This window comes from Brachyistius frenatus, unplaced genomic scaffold, assembly GCF_029030835.1.
Source record: "Brachyistius frenatus isolate BFR_SWC_R1_liver_20210118 unplaced genomic scaffold, ASM2903083v1 Contig_14, whole genome shotgun sequence".
Lineage (NCBI taxonomy): Eukaryota > Metazoa > Chordata > Actinopteri > Embiotocidae > Brachyistius > Brachyistius frenatus.
The window spans coordinates 5,346,506-5,366,120 of record NW_027210613.1 but is presented as its reverse complement, the minus strand read 5'-3'; the positions used below and the strand labels follow the sequence as shown (position 1 = coordinate 5,366,120).

Below are 19,615 nucleotides of genomic sequence, written 5' to 3'. Positions count from 1 at the left end.
TGTCTTGTCCTTCTCTTGTCTTCTTCTCTTGTCTTTTCATTGTCCCTCTTCTCCTTCTCCTTCTCTTCCACCCTCCCCTTCTCTTTCTCTTTCTCTTTCTCTTTCTTTTTCTCTTTCTCTTTCTCTTTCTCCTTCTCCTTTTCCTTCTCCTTCTCCTTCTCCTTCTCCTTCTCCTTCTCCTACTCCTACTCTTTCTCCTTCTCTTCTCTTCTCTTCTCTTCTCTTCTCTTCTCTTCTCTTCTCTTCTCTTCTCTTCTCTTCTCTTCTCTTCTCTTCTCTTCTCTTCTCTTCTCTTCTCTTCTCTTCTCTTCTCTTCTCTTCTCTTCTCTTCTCTTCTCTTCTCTTCTCTTCTCTTCTCTTCTCTCCTTCTTCGTCTTGTCTTCTCCTTCTCCTTCTCCTCCTCCTTCTCCTCTCTGTAATGTTGCACTCCACTTTGACCCAGTGTTTTCTCCACTGTATTCTGCCCTGCTCTGTTTTAATCACTTGTCTTTAACTGTACCTCATCAGTATATGCAGACTCAGATCAAAAGGGACTCTACGATAACCGTTAGGATTCTGCTAACAATGAATTTGCTCTATCTCCTGCAGGTGAAAGAGGTGAGAGTGAAGGATCAGACAAGACTGAGCCCCACAGGCTGACTGATTCAGTTGGACCTCCTGAGGATGCCAATGAGATCACAGGAGGTAGGACAAACGCACACAAACACTGTTTCCAGGAGAGGAATACATACGCAAATCTTACGCTCGCATGAACGTATAAATAAAATGAATAGCGCTGACAAATTGGACTTGTGGTTAAAGAATCCTCCAGTCAGTTGCCATAGTGATGCTTGGAGGTAGGAAAAATAGCCGTCGGTGCTGTCTTTAACACCAGCTCCATCGATCAGAAAGCCAAAAATATGAGCGTGGGTGTGTGTCCATGTCCGGTTGGATCCCACTGCGAAGCGTTTCCCCCCTTGCAGAGTTTGTGTGCAGCCGGCGAACAGCGAAATCCACCTTTTTAAAGCAATACCCAGGCAGACATCAGCCTGGTGGTCTACTTACCCAACAAGTGAGAGCAGAGATGCCAAAACCATCTATGCCTTGCTGGCGAATCACTCACAGATGTGATTTGTGGAAACTTTTTAGCCCTCCACTGCAACTTTTGATATTAGGCGAGTGACCCACGCCACTCGTTGGTGTCTGTGTGGTTGCCTGTTAATCTGAGCTCCCCCCTCCTGTGCAAGACGTCTGGCTTTCCGTCTGTTTATTATTGAAACCAAGATGTTCTTTCAGTTGGCAGCACTGATGTCCTGACATTTAAATACCTTATATTTCAACCTCTTCTTTGTGCAATGAGAGAAGAAAGGAATGTGTTCGTTTTCTTCTTTGAGTGTACTTGCACAGCACCTGTCCTGTCTCTGGATTTCTTTCCCATAAACGAGGCTTTAGAATAATTTATTGTTGTAATATAGTTTTCTGTGCATGCTAATGTGTGTATGAGAGAAAGATGAAGCTGGTTAAGTGCAGACTCAGACAAGAACGATGCTTGTGGCCAAATTTGAGACAGTAATGGCTGCTGGTGCGTGAATGTGATTGTTTTTACAAGATTTAAACGTCATTTTCTGTGACCTTGTTTACCATAGCTTTCATGCCTAAAGTGTACACAAAGACAAAATCTCATTACTCAGTTACACTTACTTTAAGCTGCTTTATTATTTGTTTTTTTGATCGTTGTCATAGGGCTCTAAGAGAATGTGGTGGTTTAGAAATCACTACAGCCTCAATTTCAATGCATGTACACTGTGTCATCATATTTATGGACTATAACCCTTGTACATAATTTTCACAATTTTAATGTAATGCTATATGTGAACTGCATAGTTGCTGATGTAGCAGGAGAGCAACACACGGCCACACACACACACACACACACACACACACACACACACACACACACACACACACACACACACACACACACACACACACACACACACACACACACACACACACACACACACACACACACACATAGAAAATCAGAGAGCAATTCATATCGAATGCATACTAAATTGGCTCTTGGGTGGAAAACACATTGATAGTAAATCACAAATTTCATATTGTCTGCAGTCTCTTATTATAGTGTATTAACCTGCTTCCTGAGTTATAGAAAAATAATGAATTCACAATAAATAAAGTTTGATTTCCACGCCTATATTATGTTAGAGATTATATATTTAGTTTCCAACTAAGCACTAAAATGCTTTACTTTCACTGTATTCACTTTACCATCCTGACAAGACTTGAAACACAATAAAAACAAAAACAACATTTTTATGAAAAGTTTAAATAGAAGTGTTGTTTTACAAAAGATGGTCATTTCAGTTGACTTGTTTTGAACTTACACTGTCTGATTTTGTGGTTCATTGTAGCAGTTACAATCATATCATAAATTGATTGCGTGGTTACATTTGGACATTTAAAGTCACATTTATTTTTTACTTACTCTTCATTAAACCTCAGAGGACAACATCATGTGTCAAAGCAGAACTGCATTTGTTGTTATAAAAGTCACATGACCTTATTTACAAAAATAAACTTTGATTACCAGTGGACCCGAAAGGAAAGTGGACCTTTATGGAAACAAAAATTAATTAAAAAAAAAAAAAAAAAAAAATCATCGCACTACACACGCACACAGAGATTCAGGTCTTTGATGTTTTGTTCTTCTTTGTTTCTCCTGCTGTCCTCCTCTTCTCCTGCCTGTCAGTAGGCAGATTATAAAGCTAGATTTCCTCCAGTCTGCTATTATCAGAGCCTCTCACCATTCACTGCAGCAGAGGTGACCTTGATTGGTGTTCTGCCTCCTACCTGTTGGGGATTATAATAATATCCTGCTGTGCTTCAGTAGAATTTGTGAATGCACTGTGTGTGTGTGTGTGTGTGTGTGTGTGTGCGCGTGCGTGCGTGCGTGCGTGCGTGCGTGCGTGTGTGTGTGTGTGTGTGTGTGCGTGTGCGTGTGCACAGCTTTGTTTACTGTAGTGATGGTGATAATATGTCACTGTGGATCAATAGAAGACACCCTTTTATGTTGCGCTGTAACATGTGACTGCCTTTCTTTCTTCCCTTCTCTATCATGCTCTGTGTGTGTGTATTTATGTTGTACAGTGATAATAACAATGTCCCACCGAGCTCCAGAGATGGTCTTTTCTTGATGCATCAGAAAGTCTTCCTCTGTGTGTGTATAGGTGTGCTTGTGTGTGTATTGGCGATGCTAACCCCATCAGCACTTTGTTCCAGAGCAGTAATCAGCTTTCTTTCATGTCAGGGTGGGTTATTTACAAAACATTTCATTAACAGCTGGCTCACACTCCCATCTTTTCTCTGATCTGTGTGTGTTTGTGTGTTTGTGTATTCCAGACATCATCTTTTTGCACTCAAGCCAGCTGTGTGTACACTACTATCTATACGTGTGTGTCACACTTCCGTCTCAAAATATTTGGAAAGAAATTGCAGTAATTTTATTAGGAGGCAGTTTCTGTAAAACAACAGTGGCTTTTTGGGAAATGCTTTATGTTGAACATCCCAGCTTAGTAGGCAAAGGTCAAACAATTGAGAACACAAACAACTGTGGTTGTGAGCATATCAGTAAGGTGGATAAAATTGGGTGGATGTGTTTTAAAGCAGAGGGCAGAGGGCCATTAGCCAAAGTAAGTACCATGAAACTTCTTCCGCTCTCAGTAGAAGAACCACCTTAGCCACCCACTTTTGTTCTAAAGATACCCTACAAATTACTTAACCATATCTTGCAGAGCAGAAGCACAGGCTGCTCTGAACTAAATACAGTTCGTCCGTTCCCACAGCTTTAAATGAAACTAATTTTCTGTCTGCTCTTGGGGTGTCATTGACTGACTCTGGCTCTGAGCAAACAGAAAAGACTGTTAAGGGATACTTTACCTTGGATTGTAGTTTGTAGTCTGTCCAAGTCTCTAATACGGATGAAAGTCATTTGTAGGTCTGTATGGCCTAAAAGTTGATGATTGGAACTATCGGTCAGGGACTCATGACTGAAGCATTTTGTACAGCCTCTATATCAATTCAGTGAATTAACCTGCTTACTGCTGGAAGAGAATTCCTCTTTTTGAAGTGTCTGACATTTGTTTTTTTCTTTTTGCTGCATTGTTTTCTTTTGAGAAAAGCAATATATACACCATGGCACGCTACAGGGATTTAAATACCTGAACTATAGTGCAGGATAGGAATTAACCCTCCCGCTGTCCTCGGGTCAAATTGATCCGCAGCTGTGTTCAACCAAGTTCTATTTTATTTTTATATTTTTTGGGATCATTGGTGACAAGGGGGACGTGAGGGTTTCTTTAAAGAAAACCTCACAGCCTCCTATAATATAAAATATAAAAATAAAATAGAACTTGGTTGAACACAGCTGCGGGTCAATTTGACCCGAGGACAGCGAGAGGGTTAAACTCAAATTATAGAAGACAAAACTGCATTTTCCTCTACAAGAGGAAATTTACACAATTTACTGTGATGCAATGACATCCTTGCAGTTTGCACATTTACTGCTGAATCAGTAGGATTGGCTCTTAGTTATTTGCTACCGCTAAATGAAGTGTTATATCATTCTGTCAAATCAGTGAAGTTGTTCTTCATGCACTCCAAATTAATAACATTCGAGAAAGATTTTTACTGTGAAGCATAATTGCCTTACCCTTATCCCACACCACCAATAATTACTATAAATAGACAGCACACCTGCTGTGTTTCCCTCTACAAGTGATAATTGAAAAATTAAACACAGTAACGTGCTGCTTTGATCATTACACTGTTCAAAAGGAGGATTTTTTTTTTTTACTATATTCAGACTACACCTGAAGAGAGGCAGGATATGGGTGAATCATAAGGTGGCAAAGACAGAGGCAGTCAGAAAAATATACATTGTTCCTGTGAAAATATACATAAATCATTCATACATCTTAAAATGACATCTCAGCAGGTTAGTGAAAGAAAAAGAAATTCTTTGAATGCACTCTCTGTGTACGCAGTAAGATTACAGAAGTGCAGACTTCAATATCTACTTTTTGTGATCTATATAGTTGCATTTCCACCCAAAGTCCTCAGAACTCTTAGAGTCCTTTTACACCCACCTTGAACCGAACCTTCAGCCTTTTCAGTTTGGTCAGAACCAAAATAGCAGGTGTGAAAGGTGTCTTTGACCTCAGTCCGGACTAAAGCACCAAAATTTGGTCAAAAGAGGTGGTCTCGGTCCAGATCAAACTAAACCCAGGTTCAGTTTGTTTGAGGCGTGAAAACACTTTCAGGATGGTTCTAACTTTTGGACCAGTTACAGAAAATTGAGTTAGTGTATCATCATTGTTAATAAACAATAGAGGATAGCATTTAACTGTAATTCATTTTTTTTTAAGAAATGAAAGTCAGCTTGAAAAAAGTCCAAAAATGACAAAACTTAGAACTTAATTTTTAAGAGTAAAATAAGGTTGTAACGTCATCATAATAATTATGACACAATGAAATTAACGTTTTCCTTAATTTTTCTCCATTCAAACAGAAGGGCTACTGGCTGTATCAATAACACGCCAACAGCAGACACACACTGTCTACAAAAAAAAAAAAAAAAAAAAAAAAATATCAATGTAAAGTACAGGGATGGAGGTAAATTCTGCAAAGTCCTTTAGCTTGCTCACAAAATTGCAACGTGAATCCAAAATTAACTGACATAATTGTTTACAATTAAATAAAAACACGACCCTTAGTTGGAACCTTGGTCCAGACTTTCTGATGTAGAAATGCCCCATGTCACAGGATCTACTTTTCAAGAAACTAAAAGGTTCCTTCAACCCATTGTTGTTTTCTTCTGAGTTTTTACAGTGGTTGGCAGCTTAGCTTAGTGTTGTGCTGTAGATTCAGCTGACGTATTCGCTGTACATCATACAAAACAGAACCTTGAACTCATCTTCGGTCTATCTGTCGTATGATTCCTTCTGTGGCTCTGTACTGATGTGTCCAAGCACAATAAACAAAAAACATAATGCAGCCACAAAAATGGCAGTGGAAATAAAAAGCAGCAAGTACTTAACCAATTAGAATTTTTCAGCATTGCAAGTCCCTCTCCCAAAGTTCCTGCACTTTGGAAAGTACTACCCCTCGAACAGGCTATGGTAAAGCCTAATTTAGATCCTGGTCCCTGTTGTGGAAACACAGTTCCTCAAACGTTTCATAGTCCCTGGGAAAGTTCCTGCAGTTGATACGTGGCAAATATCTTCTCGTGACAAGTTAATTTGTGTAACTTGAAAATTTCATCTGTAAAACTGCAGGACAAAACTAATCCAACTGATGCAAATGGTCTCATTTCTCTTCCCACCACCTCAGTCCTAATACAAAACAAACTTTAGATTCCCATTTGTCTTGGAAATATTCATTTCTCCAAGAAAACTTTTATTTCAGGATGTTGGAAATCTGCTTGTGATAACATCAGGATAGATCCATTTTGAACTAAATGGGGGAAAAGCAGATCAGGTACAACAGAGACAGCACATCATAACCTCTAATTTATGGAAAGATTATGATAATGTATAAAAAAAAAACATGTTTAGCTTCTTTTCAGCTGGGATCAAAGCAAAGTTTGTCATTCGCTCACTTTCCACTTGTTTCTGACAGTTTTATCTTTGCCAGCAAAAGACTCTCTCTGGGTTCCTAAATCAACTGCCTGCATTAAAAAAAATGGCTCAGTGTTTGATGTTCATTCTTTATTCTCATGGTCCAAAGTGTCAAAACATCAGCATGTACTCTTTCCATTTTGGACTGTGACAAAGAGGCTGAGCAAATACTGTGTAAGGCTGTGTAAGGCTATTACAATATAAATGACATCATTTCACAAGGCGGCCATTTTTGTTCACTTGATTCTGTGAATCCTACGGAAATTATACCAGAGTGCTTTCAGTAGCTGCTTTCCCCAAAGAAAGATTGCTCTTATCTTTTTTTTCTCGAAATGATAAACATCACTTGACTGCAAATCCTGTCTGTCATTTCCACACAATTCATTGTAGTTTTAAAGGTTCCCTATGAAGTTTATTTACAGCAAAATGAGGCAAAAACAGGTTGGAGGACTTGTTTTTATTTGTCGCTTTCTCTGTCATACTTTACTATAAACTGGATTAACCTAAAATTGTATATTTAATAAGTTAAAGCCAATACATTTTCAGTGACCCAACAGCGGAGTAGGTGTGAGCCCCTTGGTTCGATTCCTACCTGGCAGGAACTTTACTGCACATCATTCTCTTGCTCTCTTTCCCCACAGTTTCTGGCTGTCTCTATGACTCCTTCCGAATAAAAGCCAAATGCCAAAAAATAATCTTTAAAAACAATTGATTTTGCTTTGGTTATCTACTATCTTAACAGTTTGCTGTTGCTGCTGGTTTCATTCACGTTTCATCCAAAATAAAGTGAGTAAGGAAGTCTGCAGCCAATAACAATACATATCTGTGTTTTGCTTAAAAAAAAGCAAGAATGAATCCATTAATGCACCCGTGTGTAAGACAGTAATATATTTTCTTTGGAAATTGGCCCTGAACAATGTTTCTTCAAAAGTAATAGCCATTATTTGGACAGCTGCATAATATTAAATGAGAGGACTTCAGAGTGTGTGTGTGTGTGTGTGTGTGTGTGTGTGTGTGTGTGTGTGTGTGTGTGTGTGTGTGTGTGTGTGTGTGTGTGTGTGTGTGTGTGTGTGTGTGTGTGCGCGCTGCATCTGTAGGTGTGTCCATGTATTTGTTACAAATGTGGGTCAGTAGCCCCCAGTAGTAAGACAGATGGTTGTCACCCTGCAGACCATAAAGACCTAACAGATATTGTAACTCAATACTGGGGTCTGCTAAATCCTGAAAAGGCTGCATTGTTGTATGGACCACAGAGATTAAAATAGTAATGCTAATAATAAATAGTTTGTAACATTGACATAAAGTTATAACATGATCCACTTGAAGAAACACTCTGAATGGGTTTCAGTTTAACTTTGATTTAAGAAAACTACATTTCAACATATTCTAACAAATACCTTGTTTTGATGAATCATCACTTTTAATATGGTTGTGCTTAAAGTCTTGGATATTGACAACAAGCTACTGATGCCTTTCAGACCTCTTAAATGGATAGACTCCTACCAATCCACTCATTAAATGGTTGACTTACTCGCATACATAAAGTAATCAGGGCGCCGAACCAACAGCAGACACACACAAGTGGAAATCATTGAGCAATAATGGGCAAAAGCCTCTCTTCCTCCATGCTACGGTGCCTTTTTTCAATACATATTATCTAACGGGATGTGAGTGGAGCGTTGCCTTCCTCACTCCCCGACTGAAGCTTGAAACCAGCGCTCACACACGCAGACACACAGATTGAACCCAAGGGACAGACGTAGTTAAAGTTGAACTGAAGGCCAATGAGATTCTGTTGACATTCACCACGCTGGCAGCGAGAGAGAGGGAGAGTCCGAGAGTATCCATCAATTCTGCAGAGGGTAACAAACACACACCTGCAGAGAGAGGTCTCTGTATTTATAGCCCGCCTTAATTCCTAACATTATCATTTATTTCAGCTCTGACACTCCCTAGCTAGATGTGTGTGTGTGTGTGTGTGTGTGTGTGTGTTCATCTCTCTGTATTTCTCACCTTGTTAATTTCCAGCTTTAACATCCATTTAGTGTGAAGCTCTCCATCTCTTTGTGGCTGTGTGCCTTGCTTTATTTATTGCCTTATTAGTTTCCACAGAATTACCAGTTACAGCCTTCCTCAGCCTTTGTGCATTTTGCTCTCTATTTAATTCAATTCCCAGCCTTCACCATTCAGTCAGTGTGATGCTCAGTGGACACACAAGATGCCAATGGTTTGTGGCCAGAGACATGTATTTAGGCTGACATGTAGGTAGAGAGACCAAGGAAAGAGGCCAGAACTGATACCACGAAAGAAAGGTGACAAATACAGTAAATACATGCCGCCCATTCAATAACATGCAGGTAACAAATTAACTCATGAGGGATGATATCATTTCTTTTAGACGTCTCTCAAAGCAACATAAGGCAACTTTTGGTGAACAGAAACAACAACAGTGGCCTCTGTGGCCACATGTGGTAATCACACAAAATTCAAATTACAATAAAACAAGCAAATGAGCTTTAAACTCATGAAAAGCCAAAAACATGAGCTGCTAACAGATGCAGCTGTTCAACTAAATTAGCCTTACAAAACCTGGATTATTTTCAAGCTGTGTTACAAACATGGCAAGCTGGCCAACATAGCTAGACTCCAAATGATGCAAGAGCACTTATACCAGTTCCAAAATTGGAGATGTCTACGTTGCAGCTAAACCTTTGCTGAAATGAGCTAACTTGGCTTATGATCAAAAACTAGTGAGCAAACAACTTGGCTAGCACAACCAAGCAAAGAGCGACAACACAACAAGACAAAATAAGATGGCTAATGCCAATTTCTAGTCCAACTCTAGTCAAGAAGGCTAGCCTGCCGTCTGTCTTTGAGTTTTTTTTTTTTTTTTTTTACAAAGCTCTCTTCAACAACTAAAAGCCAGTCCGATATTTACAACCTCTTGCTCAGCCACTTTCTCTCCTTCCTCTGTCAACTGTCTCATTGCGCATTGATGTCAGTAATGAGAATATGCAGCCAGTGTCATCTCATCGCAAGCTGATGAGATATTTGGTGGAGTTGGACGTAGTGTCGTAAAGCATTATACACTTTTCGCTGGAGATCCTATTCGCTCAACCCAAGTTGCATACAGTGGAAGAAGAACAGGCATTCAGGGCACAGTTACAAGTTAGTGCACCATCGAAATGATTTTGAATCTGTTATTTTTAGGTGAAACAGTTGCATAATGTTGCTTTAACATTACATCAGTCTTTTCCATTTGAGAGCAAAAGGAGCCAAATATGTACGACATGGCTAAGAGCATGAGAGGTTCCAAGAAATTCTAATTTGATGTGAAACTAATGATGTGACTAATGTGAAAATGCACAATTTCCATGAGCTTATGTGATGTCTGTAAGGCCTAGTAAAGACAGAGTTAAAGAGAAGTATTTAAAGAAAAATATTTAAATAAATGAAAATAAGAAGCTGGGTAACAAAAAGTAAGCTCAGGTAAATGTACTCCAGAAATACACATTTCATCTCCATTTGTCTCGTTTCACTTTTTCTATCATTGCAATTCCTGTTTTACACTTTGTTTTGGACATTTTCCAGCAACTGAATTCTTCCTGTTGAAAGAAACTAAAGAAATACCATCCTCAAATGTGTTGGAGGTGTGGTCAGAGACTTAAGAGCAGATCAGTGATTGCTCATTTGGACGTGTGTGTGTGTGTGTGTGTGTGTGTGTGTGTGTGTGTGTGTGTGTGTGTGGTCTCTGTACTAGCCAGATTTCTGTTCATGTCCTCTGTTAAAAGAGGGTGATTCATGGGTGAGTTGAGCTAATTGTATGACAGTAGTTAACAAGTGCATGTGTGTGTGGATGTGCTAATGGAATATCGGTCATTAGTGGCAAGGACTTCTTAAGCAGAGGTCAATTAGAATAATTAGCATGCACTTCCTCCCTGATTTTCCATGCTATCGCTTCTCTTCCCTCCGTCCTCTCTGGGACACTGTGCCACTCTGCGACTATAAGTGCCACATCAAGTCCGTCGCAGGCGTTTAATCAGAAATGAGCCAAGATAAAAACAATGTGTTTGACAGGAAGAGGGAAGTGTGCAATAGAACATTTTTACATAAACTTCAAGTTTCAAATGGCAAACCATAATCACAAAGAGAAATACCTACCTTTATAACTAATGTTTGTATTAAGGTGACATTTTTTTTTTTAAATCAGCAATTTTACATAAGGAAACAAAGGTACGTCTTAGTTTAGTTTATTAGATTTATTTATGACATGATAATGAATAAGATGCATTCATCTCAAAAAGAGGAAAGATGTTTTTTTTTTCCAGATGTAGCTACTGGCTAATTTCCATTTGCAGCCCCTGCACAGGTGAGAGGAAACAATACAACATTATACTACAAATGGACTAACTTAAAAGGCCGTTTAATTTGAATAATTTACACATTCTTCTTCCTTTGTTGTCCTGCTGTTATCTGTATCCAAATCTTAGTGATCTGAATTTCCTGCCACATCATAGACACAAACTTGATCCTCTCTGCCTCCCTCTCCGCCCTACCCTTTTATGCATTCATTACATTCCTCTGTTTGCTCTCCATGCACCTTTCCTCTCTGTTATTTTCCCTCCTTTACTCTGCCTCCTTTCCTCCTCTTGTGATGCTCCTGTTTTCAACTTTGAAGCTGAAAAAGCACCTCAGACCTTAAACTGTTGTTTGAAATTACACCACATACTATTTTAGGTTGATAAAATTATCCACGCCTCTATTTAGAAAAGAAGCGCATTACAGGATCAAAATATATTTTAAGTGTATTTTCTCATTCATGGCAGACAGACAAATCACAGCTCTGTTTTTTCATTAATTTCCATGATTTTCCAATGACTCATAGGTTAGCTGCAATAAATCCTCCTTACACAATTTGCTGGCTTATTTTCCTTCCCTTGAGTCTATGAATGTATACATCTATCAAACAACTAGTAGTTTGTGCATTACTAAGAAGAAATAAAAGGGTAGTGGAGGGATAAAAGGGGGTGGGCTGGCAAGGTGTCCCTCCAGAGGAACTAATAATTAAACCAGTATTGTATTGAATGGTGACATAACAAGCCCAGTTGGAGCGCCATACCCATCTCTAGAGATCTCACAATGTGTGCGTCGGGCTAAAAAATAACCAGATATGATAAGAGGGGCATCACTTTCAAAATAACACGCTATTTCAGCAAGTGTGTGTGTGTGTGTGTGTGTGTGTGTGTGTGTGTGTGTGTGTGTGTGTGTGTGTGTGTGTGTGTGTGTGTGTGCACCAGACAGAGAGATTAAAGGAAGGCAAACAGAACGAAAAGAGCAAAGAGAGACAAACGGAGACAGGTAGATATGGAGGAACGAGGTAAAAAGGTGGAGACAAAAACAGTTTATAGGCCGTGTTTTGCTTTTAGCATACATACAGCGTCTGTTCTGTCAGCGTGTCTGTGTGTTCAGTGAAGTGCAACAGAACAAGACGGTGTATTAAAGATCAGGAGGCCAAGCAGGGAAAAGGTCTCTGGTGGAATGACACAAACCTTCTGGAAACAACTGTCGGATTACACCTTAAAACCCAACGGATTGCACCGCATGCACTCACATAGACCCATGCACGTGGGCCCACAGGTCTCACACATGAATATGAATATGTGTGCATGGCTGAGTTTGTCTGAGTTACACCGAGGGGCACTGAACAAACGACAGGTGTGTCAATCTGCTGTCTGTTTCCCGACTGAACAATCAAGCTCATAAAACAAAGGAAATCTTGTTTCTGAGCTCTTGTTGATCCTCAGGCTGTTCAAAGCGTCGGCCGGGTATGAAGTTGTGTCATTGAGATGGTGGCTGTTCTTTTTCTTTGAATCAGTCCAATTACTGCATTTTCATTTTCCAGAAAAAGATTGCTTTCAAGCGAGTATGCAGTTTTCACATCTTTTCTTTGCTATAGATGGTTTTTTAATTCTTGCTATTGTCAGGATTTTCAGCATAAATGATGGTGAACCAACAAGTAATTGACAAAACAATCTCATTTTGGGGTCCATTTTTTCACAACACTTGAAGGATTATTTTTAACTATGTCTCCACGTCCATTTTGATGCTGATTTGAAGTTTTGGGTCATATCACATGCATTAAGAGTGATGACTAACATGTTAATTATAACCATCCAAAGCACGGACGCTTGAGGTAATTCCTCCTTAAAGGATAACCCTGACATATTGGAGAAAATTGCTTACTCACTGTTTTGCCACCAGTTATATTAGAAATTAATGGGATCGAGGATTAATATCAATGTCACCTATTTGAGTTCAGTACCGGTGTGTGTGGACTGTCTCGGTATAAGACAAAACAGCTGGCCTTTAAACTCCAAAAAACTCTAAAAACGGTCTTTCTTACAGTGCATCTTGTTCTGTAGCCACCAGTGCTATCAAACAGTTCTGTTTTGTTTAGAATAACATGTTCAGTATTGATCAAATGTTTAGATAGGTGATGATACCTAAGGCTGTCCTGTGTCAGATTTTGCTTCTTCAGTGTCAGGGTCCTGATGTTGTGCATGACGGATCACTGTCACACTGCCATGACTCACTAGGAGTACTGAATAGGACAAAGCTAGGTGATAATGTTAATGGTAATGTCTGTATTTACATGTTCACTTCCTACTGTGACAAGTTCAAAGGTTTGCTGTGAAAAAGGCCTGTAGGTCTTTAAATGAAACAACCTTGTGCTGTCATGTCGCTATTACTTGTATCATTTCCCCTAATAAATAATATTGAATGGATTTGAAGAGAAGAACACTGCTATAGTTATTTTAAGGGGTAAATAAATAAACTTTGTAAATGTATCATTTTGAAATAAGAAAAAAGAGAAGGAGCAGAGGCTGATTGTGAGATTTAGAACATCTGATTTTCTTATTAGTCATTGTATATATACAGGAGACATTTTTAAGATTAACATTATATCACCAAATACATGCAACCATAATGACATTTTTATTCAAAATTACGAACAAATGTGTCTGTTTTTTGGCCAGCAAAGTCACTTCACTTGGTTGTGACTGTCTCTTTAAATGATGTCCACATTTTCATCTCAGTTTAGGAGAGCACTTAGCAAGTACACCTACACATGATCAGATGAGGTGGAAAGGACCCGACTGTATTGATTTAAAGTGGACATTTATGCCACAGTTTACAGGAAATTGCTTATATGAAAACATTAGATTCTACATGATAAACAGCAGGCAGGAGAAACTGATCTTATTACTATTCATCCTGAAATTATGTATTGAGAAAACATTTTACAGAGGTGACTATAAAATAGGAAGTTCACCCACTGTATAATATTATTTCTATTTTCTTTATTTCACTGAAGTTAATGCCATGCTGAGAAATATGTCAAAATCAACCATATTAACTTGTGTTAAACTATTTTTGAGAGTAAGTGTCCAATTATGTGTGCGTTGAGTTAGCCTTAACGTGGAGGTGAAGTCCTCTTGTAAAAGCAGGTTCACCCAGGAATCAGTCGAGGAGAATAAAAAAAGATTTCTCACTGATGTGGAGACTGTCACTCCTGCTATCCATCCATCTGTATGCCTGTCACTGTCCTCAATGTTAATTCCAGACACTGAAACACAATCATAGTGGCGGGGGAAATAAAACGTAACCAGAGAGAGATTGAAATGACAGCACAGTCTGTCTGATCCCTGGCTAAATAGAGGTCAGCAATAAATCAGGGCCGGCTGGGAAGAACTACTGTTAATGAGAACAGAGAGACAAGGAGACCAAGGAAGAAGGAAAGTTTTCTGAACTAGATAAGGGTTAAGATGTGTTGTGTGAGTCTCTGCACTTATTTGTTTGTGTATTGTGCCCTTATACCTTTCTCAACTACGCCATAAATTTGAGTGTGCGTGTTAGTTTGGGTGTAGGAGATTACAAAGCAATCTGCTTTGCTTTAATTAATCATGTAGCCTACTTTGTTTTTAAACCTTCATGTGCATTATATGTGTGTTTATTTGTTGCTCCAACAGCTCCCAATGCTAACTGATACTCATAGTCACTACTTGTCTTCATAATCTCTCTCTCTTTCAGTTCACAGTACTGTTCACAGTCTCTTTCGCTGCATAGCTGTGTCTGCTTTGTCAAACATTTCAGCCAATAGTAGCTTCCATTGTTACGGTCACATTTTTAATGCCCATTACTCCACTCCCACACAAGTAAATTCAATTGTCCGGGAGCCACATACTTTTTCCCACAGCTCTGCAGACTGCTCCGTGGGCTGTGAGTTGTAGAAATGTGGTTGGTCACTCTCTCATGAATACCAGGTGGACAGTCTGTCTAATCATATTCTCGCATGCCAAATATTCTTGGTGTATGTCCAACTGTGTGCTCGCATGTAAATAGACTCAATCAGCACCTTTTCTAATCATGCGCTTTTATGCAAATAAGGTTCAGACGCAGTTCAGCCAACCCCTTGGTTCACAATCAGTGAATATAGACACAAATTTGTAAAGTTGGCTTGATGACATACAATGTTTAAGCGGTGCTTGTCTGAAACAGGGGGCGAGTTTGGTGCTTCAAGGTCACTGTGACCTCACAAAATACAGGTGTTAGTCACTCAAGAATTCAGAATTCACAAGAATTCAGAAGCTGAATTTCAGGATGGTAGGCAAGCTAAAAAAAATTAAAACAGTAAGCCCTTTGGTTGAGTGAAAAGCAGTTTCAGCTCCAATTACTGGCTGAACTCGAAAACACTCTCCAGTAGAGAGAGAAAAATAAGCCAGTGTTTAATACAGGAATAGTTCCTCTGCTATTCATCATGTTAAAAAGTGTCACAAAGCAAAACATCAGTTTTTTGGAATACATATATGGAAGATTGTTGAAGTACAGATATGTCATTCAATGGTTAATTTAGAACGTAGATATTAAAAACTGTGGCAAATGTCCGTTTTGCGCTTTATCATAGTATCAAATCAAACCTCGACTCTGGTCTGTACTATTAAAGAGCTGATAAAAAAATTACGAAATCGGCAATTTCCAAATGTTTCTAATTCCATATAAAAAAACATTTAAGGACACACACAGATTAATATGTCTTGTGCTCTGCCATGGAACTTTGCTTTAGTGGAATGTCTCAGACTTCAGTTGCAAACAAAGCCTGTCTCTTATTATTTAGCCACAGTGGTGGACAGAGAGTGATGGAGCAGTGAAGAGAGGCTGAGAAGAACAGTGGAAAGTAACTGTAGACTTGAATAAAAGAACAACTGAGCAATACAGAATCTGTTAATATATCTGTGGTTTTTCATCAAATGCAAATACAGGCTTTTTACAATTGTTATTTTTTCCTCGCTTCAGTTGATCCTCTTCCTCCATTTCACACTTTTTTCCTCATATGGTATGCTCACACACAGACACAGTTCCCCACTGTTCCCCAGTAAGTGCACTTTGACCCTCAGCAAAGGCATTAGATGAGGAGAGAAAAGGGGAGAAAGAGGTAGAGTAGAGAAGGAGAAGAAGAAAGGCAGATGAGGCTTATAAGGAACAGAGGGACCTTTGACCAGCCTGCTGTTGTCTGGCAGTCAGGCAGAGAGCAGGGAAGAGGGATTTCAATAGCAACTACAGTAGGAAGACACGCTCTCCAACATCTATTGTTGGGAGGAAAATACGATCATTTGCATGTTGAGTATGCATGGCTGTGATTTCCTATTTACACCCGCTCCTCTCTCTGTTTTCTTTGTGTTTCTGTTTACACACATCTACGACATGATTGCAGACTCAAATCTAACGTGATTGCGATTTATTTCCTAAAAAGATTCAAATTGAATTGTAAAAATCCTTAGTTGATCAGTTCCAGTCAGAAAAATTCCACAAATGGGTCAATTTGTTTATGACATAATGTAAAACTTTCACAAAGATGGACAAACTGGATCAGGATGCAGTTTTGTATGTGTCGTTTCTAAATTCTTCTCAACAGCCTGCAAGTTTCATATTTACTAAATCAAGTTGCACCATTAAAACTTCAGGTTTGTTTAAGTATTTAGTATAGATTTAAGTAATATCTGTATTGTTTTCTTGGAATATTTTAACTGCATTTTAAAAAATCACAGTGTAAATCTACTCTTGATAAATACTTGTATTTGAACAAGTCTAAGTTTATTATCCGCTCATTTATTTATTTTATACACTTTATTAATCCCCGAGGGGAAATTTCTTCACTACAGCAGGGGGGCTCTCAGGGGGGAGATGCTGCAGCAGGCTGCCACTAGCGCGGCGCCAGGTAACCTGACCTGAGGTGCATGTTTTTGGATGATGGGAGGAAGCCGGAGAACCCGGAGAGAACCCACGCAAGCACAGGGAGAACATGCAAACTCCGCACAGAAAGGCCCAGGACCGGATTCGAACCCGGAACCTTTTTGGCTGTGAGGTGACAGTGCTAACCACTGCACCACCGTGCCGCCCGATTTAAATCAATTTAAATTGATGGGGGAAACTGTCAACGTTGCTCTCTGAATTTATGATATATGCACACATCTACACCCTGTGGCACACTGTGAATTTAATTGGGTTCACAAAACTTTTAAATAGATAGGTATAATCTCTCACCACTAGCTAACTCATCACTCTTCCACCTTCTTGAAAACAAGATACTCATACAGTAATACCATAGTTTGTGTGTATAAAACCGCAGTCACTTTTGCTTCAAGTTATCCCTTTCCTATATTCGGATTACCGGCAGTGGATTAGTGGATTAGTTTCTCCAAGTGTCTGTCAATATTGAATCAGTGGTGTTTGAGATATAGCAGTGTATGACACAGCAGGAAAGCCTGATGGGTTGCCCTCACTGTAGGTTAATGATAAAAGGGAGAACACAGGGATGCATCTTGAACCTACATTTTGACAAAATTGAGTATCTCAAAGTTTTTAAAGTAAAGTTTATGTCATTGTTGCTCAAACTTGATTTATGCTAGAATACAGTGTTTTCCTTTTACCAAACATAACGCCTCTAATTTGAACTGAACTGTCCTGTTTTTGTCTCATCCGTCCATTCTGATTCGTCCATGTGATGTTTAGCATACTGCAGATGGGAATCAGTGTTCATTTTGGGGAGCAGTGGCTTCCTCCTTGCAACCCTGCTGTGACACCTTTGTTGTTGGACTCATGGACATTAGCATTCACCAATGTAAGAGAGGCCTTTAGGTGCTTAGAAGTTATGGCTGGTTCCTTTGTGACCACGCAGACTATACACACCTTGTTCTTTCAATGATCTTTGTTGGCCAACAACTCTTCTTCTGACGTCCTCCGAAATCTTTGTTCGTGCCATGATGTACTTTCCCAAACGTGAAGCTCAGACTTTGATTGATCCCTGTCCTTTAAATAAAACAGGGCATCCACTCTCACCACATTATCATCCTATTGACTGAAAACACCTGAGTCTAATGTCACTTTCAAATTAGCTGCTTATCTTGGACATTCACATACTTTTGCCAATCAGAGATATTTAATATTGGATCATTTTTTTGTGATGAAAAAACAACCACATCTAATATTTTGGTCTCATTTGTTTAATCATCATTTGTTCTACTTTTAGGGCTTACTGATGATGTTCCAGGTCATATTCATACAGCAAAAAATTAAATTCGAATGGGTTCACAAACTTTAGAGCACCGCTTTTAACGAGAAAGAAACAGTTTCCTAAGGAAAAGAAAACCTTTTACATTCACCTAAACAGACTGTGACTGTCAGCAGGAATAATGTGAAGGACCGGGGCAACTTTGATTATTGATTCAGATGTAAAAGACCAGCGTTATGTCTAGTTGACGTTCTCACCTCCCTGGCAACGATAGACTTGGGAATGGCCAGTGAGCTGTAATTAGCTGTAATTACAGACCCTCTAATCCTCTGTTTACCACCTCCTTTGTCATTCTTGATGGCTTTTCACGTTTAACAGTACCCCACTCTCCCTGTCTGACTCTTTCGTTCTCAGCCATTAAGTCTCTCTGTTTAGCCACAGTTACTACACTCACCTGTAGATGTCTCTCACTTTGTGTCAAACTGTGGCCCCTCAGTTGATCTGAGTCTTCTATTGCTTTTATAGATGCTTAGTTATGGTTCATTCTTTTTATTCTGGAACCCTGGAGCTTCTTTAAAGGCCATGCTTGTTTGTTTTGTAAGAAGTGGACCTCTACAGAGAATTGCCCTCATGCTCTTTGGCATCGTACCCTTTTGCCATTTTGCTGAAACTCAAGAACTAAGCTACATCTCTTCTTCACCATCTCTTCATCTTCTCTTCCCCTCCTTAACGTTTTGGCAAAACAACAAACCCTCATGTCCCTGAACTTTGAAGGATACTCATAATATTCTTGGCTATTTTGAAGCAATAGCTTTAAAGTATTTATTAATGGCATCTCCTTTGCCAGTCAAAGATTGTCTTCAGCAATCTCCCAATCTTGTTGTTGTTGTGTCTCTCTTTTGTCTGCTGCCTGCAGCAGATGGATGGTTCAAACAGTCAGACAGACATAGACAGCAGAAAGAAGGCTTTGTCTGGAAAATCGCTTCTTTAACGTTTTAAATGAATACTTGTGATGATGGCACAAATATCACAGGCGGTGTGCTAAATGTGACCCACTTCAGTGGAAAAAAAAAATCTAAAGGGTTGCCTGCCCAAAGCATGTCTAACTGTGTGTAGCATTTTGTATGTTTAATGCAGTTTAAGTTAATAAGTCCCTGCACTCTTTACATTCAATTTGTTTTTGTTTTACCTTCATAACCATCAGTAATGCAACAAAAGAGCAGCAGCCAGCTGCATCTTGAACCTTTATCTGTCCTGTTTGAGATGTTAAAAGAATACAGTCCCTGTTCTGTTCAATTACGAATGTAATTTAATAAGGCTAGTCACAGCTGAATTATCTACATTAATTTATATGGTATGTTCCACTCCT

The 19,615-nt window shown here is 39.2% G+C and overlaps 1 protein-coding gene across 1 annotated transcript in view; it reads left to right on the top strand.

The window, feature by feature from the left end:
* The window catches only part of col14a1a (collagen, type XIV, alpha 1a), a 130,403-nt gene that overhangs the window by 20,026 nt on the left and 90,762 nt on the right, over positions 1 to 19,615 (top strand). Inside the window, exon 5 of the mRNA XM_069693235.1 lies at positions 589 to 684. Within this exon, the coding sequence (XP_069549336.1) occupies positions 589 to 684 (96 nt within the window). The remainder of the gene's footprint in view (positions 1 to 588; positions 685 to 19,615) is intronic.